This window comes from Drosophila guanche, unplaced genomic scaffold (genome assembly GCF_900245975.1).
Source record: "Drosophila guanche unplaced genomic scaffold, DGUA_6, whole genome shotgun sequence".
NCBI classification, from domain to species: domain Eukaryota; kingdom Metazoa; phylum Arthropoda; class Insecta; order Diptera; family Drosophilidae; genus Drosophila; species Drosophila guanche.
Window position 1 is genome coordinate 6734930 of NW_022995744.1, and position 6638 is coordinate 6741567.

General features: G+C 42.5%; 2 protein-coding genes across 3 annotated transcripts; one reads left to right on the plus strand and one right to left on the minus strand.

Moving 5' to 3' along the window:
- Positions 1-198: 198 nt before the first annotated feature.
- On the minus strand, positions 199-2214 carry LOC117579530 (TOX high mobility group box family member 4). Of its 2 annotated transcripts, none has more exons than XM_034265446.1 (2): positions 2022-2214; positions 199-1263 (listed from the first exon to the last, which is right to left on the minus strand). In XM_034265446.1, the coding sequence occupies exons 1-2, from the start codon at positions 2100-2102 to the stop codon at positions 529-531; spliced, it is 816 nt and encodes a 271-aa protein (XP_034121337.1). In that variant the 5' UTR covers positions 2103-2214; the 3' UTR covers positions 199-528. The 2 variants fall into 2 exon arrangements, with proteins under 2 accessions (XP_034121337.1, XP_034121338.1); XM_034265447.1 differs by lacking the exon at positions 2022-2214 and adding an exon at positions 1345-1958.
- Positions 2215-4576: 2362 nt separating this feature from the next.
- Positions 4577-6615, plus strand: LOC117580533. The gene is made up of 2 exons (XM_034267127.1): positions 4577-4851; positions 4912-6615. Exons 1-2 carry the CDS (start codon positions 4627-4629, stop codon positions 6613-6615), a joined length of 1929 nt encoding a protein of 642 aa, XP_034123018.1. The 5' UTR covers positions 4577-4626.
- The last annotated feature ends 23 nt before the right edge of the window (positions 6616-6638 follow it).

Genomic DNA, 6638 nt, shown 5'->3' on the forward strand with positions numbered 1-6638 from the left:
AAGGAAACGTCTTTTATACAAACAAACAGATATATTATTTGAATTCATAATATATAATTTATACATTTTAATTGTTTGATATATACTTAATATAATATGCATACAAAAAAGAAGCAAAAAGGCAAAGCGAACGATGATTTTTGTAAGCATTGATCCGTACATTGATATATTGATAATGAAGTGAAAGTGAAAGTGCAATTGCAAGAAGTAATAAATGTGTGTATTTATTAAAAGTTACAATATATCCTGCCATATCTTTTATTAAAATCAGATTCCGATGGTCCTTTCCCTACATTATAAATTAATATGTAATTATCCGTATCGTAAATTGCATCACAATTTTGTTTGTATGGTAGTCCCCCTCCCGCTTTAACGGCGCACGACAATTCGTTTTTCCCGAGGCTGGCAACGCCACAAACGTGCATAACAGCTGATTGCTTTCCACGGAGCGGAGCAATGCATTTTGGTAAATTTTAACTAAACTCAAAGACTAATCTTAGTTTGGTGTTTCAGTCGGGTGTCCCGCCCCTAGGTGGGAGAGTTCTTTAGGGAGAGCGCCCAGTCGTTGAAAACGTTGCGACAGTGGATGACCACGCACTCGTTGCTGCAGTACTCATCCTCCCAGTCCGGATTGATGATTGCCGGCTTGTTGCACTGCTCTCGCGTGCATTTTGGCGCCTGGGCCGCCTCGGTAAGCAATTGGATTTGCTCCGGCGGCGCTTCAGTGGGTGTGGCAGTCGCCACAGCTGTCGTCTGTTCGCCGCTCATTTCAATGTTTGGCGTGATCAGATCCGCTGGCACGGAAGCCTCGGGTACGCTGGCACTAGCCTCCATAGGAGTGACTTCTATTGCCAACAATTGCTGGCGATAGTCGCGCACGCGGCGCACATATTCGTGCTTCTCCTGCTCGTGCTTCTGCATGTACACGTTCTTCTGCGTTTCGTCCAGAGAGTCCCACATGGTCTGCACAATGACCGATATCTGTTCGAGGGAACATGCGGGATTCTGCTGCTTTATGGCCTTCACAGTGTCGTGAAAGAACAGGGCAAACGGTGCCAGAGGCTTTGGCGGTGCTTGGGGCACCACCTGCTGCTGCTGTTGTGCAGCTGGCGGCAGCTGTGTCTGCTGCTGCTGCTGATTCTCTGGCTGCTCGTGCTGCTGCGTCATCATGCTGCTGTGCTCACCGCCATACGTGTTGTCGTTTCCATCCTCCTCGTCAGCGTCATTGAACGTGGAATGATCCAGGCTAAGCATTCTCTGCGACTGCAACGAAAACAAAAGCATTGGGCGTTTGGGTAAGTGATTTCTTTATTAACGCTCAACCATATGGCGGCTATGGCTCACTAGGAACTTCTTCATTTGAGGAGCAGAGAGACCGACTTTATAATCCAATCACAGACGGAGCTGAGCAACTAAACTAATGTACAATTCGCTCGTCCGTCGTCGCCGCCAAGCCCAGCTACATGTGCTTGTGCACCCACAGCGGGGGGAAACGGAGGAGTATGTGGTAACGACGTCGTTGCGTCGACCTGCCCTGCTGCCTGCTGATTGTGTGGTGTGGTGTTGTGTGTGCGTGTTGTTTGTTGATAAGAGTGCCGAAGCGTCGTTGCTGCTGCTGCTGCTGCTACGCTGCTTTGTACCGATAACCGCTCGGGTGGAGCAGGGGGGTGGCAGTGCTAGCTGCATTGGTGTGTGTGCATGCTGGAGGAGTCGTCCAGCTGCTATCCCAAAAACAACTCGCGTTAATACTCCAAGCGTACGGATAGACGTGCGGGTGCGGCTGCGGGTGGCAGCGCGACCCCAAAGTGTGCGATTCCGATCTCTGCGCTTCGTTCAGTTCATTATAAAACCATTAATGACATCGATGCTCATCAATTAATGGAAGTACTCAGCTGTAAAAACCCCGTCTGTCCATCCAGCTATTAGTTCGTTCTGGGACCTGGTCGGCGCTTTGCTGCCGTCTCTCTGCTACTCTCTCTCTCTCTCTCTATTCCCGTGTTGCCTGCTCCAGCAGCACTTACAGCATGGTTGGGGGGCTCCGTGGGCATGTCGAACATGTCATCTCCGAACGAGGGCGCGTGAAATTGGTTCAATTGATTCATTGCAGCTATCCTTATTTACAAAAATTTCAATAATTTCTTATTTTATTGTGGTGTGAGGCTTCTTCAGTGTGCCCGCTGGCTGTTGAAGTCAAAATGCGGAAGGGTCTGCGGTCTTTTACAGCACTGAAAACGAACCATAATGTAAAATTCATGTAGAAAAATATCTTCGATATCGATGCGTCGGTAACATCAATCCGAGTCGGAAGAAAGTTTCTCATGAAAGTTTCATTATTTTATATGCGAAATGTATATACGAAAATTAGTTCAATGTACATATGTTTACATAATTTATTTTTATAAGCAGCTGGGAAAACGGATTTTTAATATAAACAAATGGAAATAGGGTTTAAATTATCAAAAGACATTACATTGCCATTCACCTTTTCAGTTTTAACCTTGTTTGGCAAACAATCCAATAAAAATAAGTCATAAAAACAAGCCAACACTTGTGTAGAATTGATTGATAAATCGGATTAAATTATATTTTTGTACCGCTGAGAATCCTAACTAGTTAGTCATATTATAACATTAAAATCGTGGAAAATTATTTATTCGGTGCAATTTTGAGGTCTCATAGTTATCCCCACTGTTAATTCATTGTTGGTTCCAGGGGTATGTTAAATTAGCGGCGAGCTGAACTTTTTCATCTGCAAAGCTAGGCTCAGCCTTGACAGCCACACATTTTTCCAGAGGCATGTTAATTTAGCAGCGAACTAACAGCGAGTGAAAACGAGAGTGAGATCTGCACAGCTACATACATACATATGTACATATGTGCATACATACAAGCGCATGCTCTAGCTCTGCCATGAACTTTCGTTCTTTGCTGCAAGAGGTAGAAGCTTGCAATTTCCCACGGTCTTTCGTTTTACGGTGACCACCCACACATGCATATTCACTGTTCGGCCACCCACTTTCGCTCTCGCTTTTGCTGCGAGATTGCGCTAGAGACAAGACGAGCAGAAACGAAGGTCGCTCTTTTGGTTTGAGCTGCAGACGCATGCACTCTTATCACAGCTTAATCAGTTCTCCCTCGGTTCATCAGTCAAAGCGGTCATTAAGCGGCGGACAATTAAATCGTATGTCAGCAGCTGCGCGCGCCTCCATCCCATACATTGTGCGTGTGTGTGTTCGTGCGTCTTACCGCGGCTTTTAGCTGCCAGCGCAGGCACACGTGTTTTCGTTTCGTGAAGTAAAGCTTCTTGCAAACCAGTCAGAAATGTACGGAAAAGTAAAAGAAACACCGTGTGATAAGTTTACCTAGTGTTTAAAATGAAAATCGGCCGGAAAAGTGATGGCCGTACAAAGTGCAACAAAAATAAAAAAAGATCGCTGCAATTAGCTCCCTTTTTTTTATGTGAAAAAAGTCCCGTACTTGAATCGCAGTCCTAGCGGCGCTGCCAGCGCATGTTTCCAGTGAAGTGCATTTGAGTGAAAAGTGGGAGAAGCAAAAGCAACGGGATTATGGCATGATGGGCCATTCATCTTGATTTTTTTTTCGCGAGTGAGAGAAGTGTCAGTGTAAAAAAAAACCAAGCGGCAAGTAGACTAACCATAAACTTCAAACCGTTCCAGCGGTGCTGCCAGCGTGTGTTTCCAGTGAAGTGAATTTGAGTGAGGAGTGGGTTTTTTTCTCAGTTTTTTGCTTTTTTTCTGTAAGTGTAAATGCAAGGCAATTTTGGACAAATGAAGTGAAAGTGTCAAATAATTCAATATCTACCATACAACAACAAAAACATGACAATGCAACAAAAGAACACTATAAGTAATATTCAACGCTAAATAATTATGGGAACCGGTGAGTCCTTTTATTTCATTTTACTCTTCATTGATTTCTTCTTTCATATTTTCTTAGAATTGTATATATATTTTCTTAGTGTTTCAGTTATATTTTCTTGCATTTTATATGTATTTTCTTACCTTTTATTTGTATTTTCTTAGCATTTTATTTATATTTTTTTATATTTATATTTTCTCCTATTTCTTCCTGGCACAGTCCATTTATTTATTTTAGTTCATAGGTCATAGATTAGGGTGTTTATCATGAGACACTTATTATTGAATTATTAAGAATTATTCGTTTTCGGGGAACTTCTTGGCTGTACGAACCAGTTTTTAAATGTTGCTAATTCCTCTGCTGAGGTCGCTGTAAGCATTTTTGTACCAGATTTCAAACTCCTGCAATGTTACCGATTCCCGAGCTGTCAGTGTAAACGACATGCAGTTCTCTGCTGCATTGAATATGAAGGATTTCGCAGTGTTTTAAATGGTTTTTAGAGTAAGGTTGCATATGTTAAGGACGAACGAACCACTTACTATTCTTGTAGGCTTGGCTCTGACGTTGAAACACCATTGCCGTAGGTTTGTGCATGTTTTGAAACAATGTTAAAGCTTGTGCAAATATTTGTTTAAATGGTAATGGTTGACTATGTAAATATAAATCATTCATTGATTTTTGAATCAATTTTCATACTTTTTAGACCCCATACACATATTGAAATTGCCAGTTTGGTTCGGATTATTAATGGCGCTCAACAGCTTCCGATTCTTTGCCAGCTTCCAAAGGTATCAGCGATTTAGCACGGGCGGTAAAAATGTCGGTGGCAGCGGGCGCAAAGACGATGAGCATGGCACACCGAAACTTGACCAAAAAGATGCAAATATGGATGTTGATGTCGGTGCCATCAATGCAAAGCATATGGAGAAATTGTTTGCAAAATGGCTTCAGGACGAGGCCTCCATTCATGAGGTAATTTGTGACTAAAAGATGCCAATTCTTTCACCAATTATTTTCCCCTTTCATCTTCAGTCATGGCAAAAATACTTTAATGAAATGGTTAAGGAGAACTTCAAGGAATGCTCTAAGGATATATCGAAACCTGACACTGATGCCCTGCCAGGAGCTGTCAAGGATCTAACAAAGAAACAAACAGAACCAGAAAGTGCGCACATCGCTTCCCCAATTTATTCTGCAAAAGATTCCACATCAGGTCAACCAATTGCATCTAATCCAGATAATCCTGTAGTGCCATTAATGGCTGAAAAGAATTCAACAAAGAGCACAGTAGATGCACCTACAATGGAGTATGTAGATCTCTTCTCGAAGCTGGGAAAATCAAAGGCACCGCCTTCGATTGAACTGCCAGGGTCTCAGAGAAAATCCGCCACAACGCCCACTTCCTACTTCGATACAATTGACCCTCAAAGTGATATTGTCATAGGCCCAACCATCCTCAGTCCTTTTGTGGAATCCAGTTCGAGTAAGGATAATAAAACTACACCACCAAAGACCACGACGCGCGAGCTACTGGGCAAAATATCGAAAAATGTCAACGAAAAGGTTGAAAAAGCAAAGAAAATTATGACAAAGTCGCAGAGGTTGCCCAAAACGCTGCCCAAGAAGAACCCACAAATGTTAAAGACGGAAAGCAAGCCCAAGAAATCCAAGAAAATGTTTAAAATTTTGAAGACTCAAATTGCCGATGATGAAAAGGAAGCAGAAACGCAGGCAGAAAAACCTTTTGCGAAGAATAAAAATCAAATTTATCTATATAAAGTCGGCTCCAGTGGAGCAGTGGACTATTTTAGGCCAATACCAGACCGTAGTTCTGAAGTGAAGAGTCCGTTGCCTGGCAATAAACAATTGCCAAAAAAAATCGGCACAAAGGAAAAGGATACAGAAACGATGCCAAATGCCAAATATCTGGAATCAAATATGCTCAACCAAAACGAGACCCTGTCCACCGCTGATGATGCATTCGAAGCTTCTAAGACTGAGAAAAAGCCAAGCACAAGGAGAATGGAAAGCATGGAAACTGGTTTAGAGGACTTTGAGTTGCCCGAATTCGAAGATAAATCTTTGCAAAGGAAACGGAAAGCTGTCGACAAGGAAAATAAACGTAAGTCTTCAGAAAAGAATGTAAAGAGTTCAATATCAGTACACAAATCGGTGTATAAAATGGCAAACAATGTTAAAGCCGGTTCGGATTCATCAGAGAAGAAATCCCGTGACTATAAAGCGAGCCACAAACCTGGGCCCAGTGTAACTTATCGACAATTGGCAGTGAAACATAATAAAATGAAACCCAAATCGGGCAAAACTCGCACGCTAAATCCTATTAAATTAACTTCACCTGAGACAGTGGAAACAGATTCTGTGGACAATAATTGGGCAGACGAAACGGACGAAAATACGGTGAAATATTTGAAAAAGTCTGAGGAAAACAAAACGAAAGCTGAGGACACCTTCACTCAAGAAATGGAATCTGCTTCTGATTCATTTGAAAAGAGACAAGAGACGGGAGACAAATCGCCGAAGGACATAAAGGAGAAACTAGCAGTCCGTTACAAACTTTCCTCAGACTGTGACAATAGTTCCTTTAATCCGAATAAAGGCAGTTTGAAGAACACAGTGACAGATGAGAGCACAATCCGATACGTTCCAAGTGATGCCAAGCCAAAGAGCGCCCCGAAAGATTCTCTCGGAGATGATAAAACAAATCCAGAGGAGTAGCCTGCGAGGGAAGCTTAAGTTTG

Excerpts from the sequence above, each read along its gene's own strand:
- LOC117579530 (XM_034265446.1), bottom strand. The coding sequence starts at position 2,102 with ATGAATCAATTGAACCAATTTCACGCGCCCTCGTTCGGAGATGACATG. Across the intron at positions 1,264-2,021 it reads CGGAGCCCCCCAACCATGCT|TCGCAGAGAATGCTTAGCCT; the intron begins GTAAGTGCTGCT and ends TTTTCGTTGCAG.
- LOC117580533 (XM_034267127.1), top strand. The coding sequence starts at position 4,627 with ATGGCGCTCAACAGCTTCCGATTCTTTGCCAGCTTCCAAAGGTATCAG. Across the intron at positions 4,852-4,911 it reads ACGAGGCCTCCATTCATGAG|TCATGGCAAAAATACTTTAA; the intron begins GTAATTTGTGAC and ends TTTCATCTTCAG.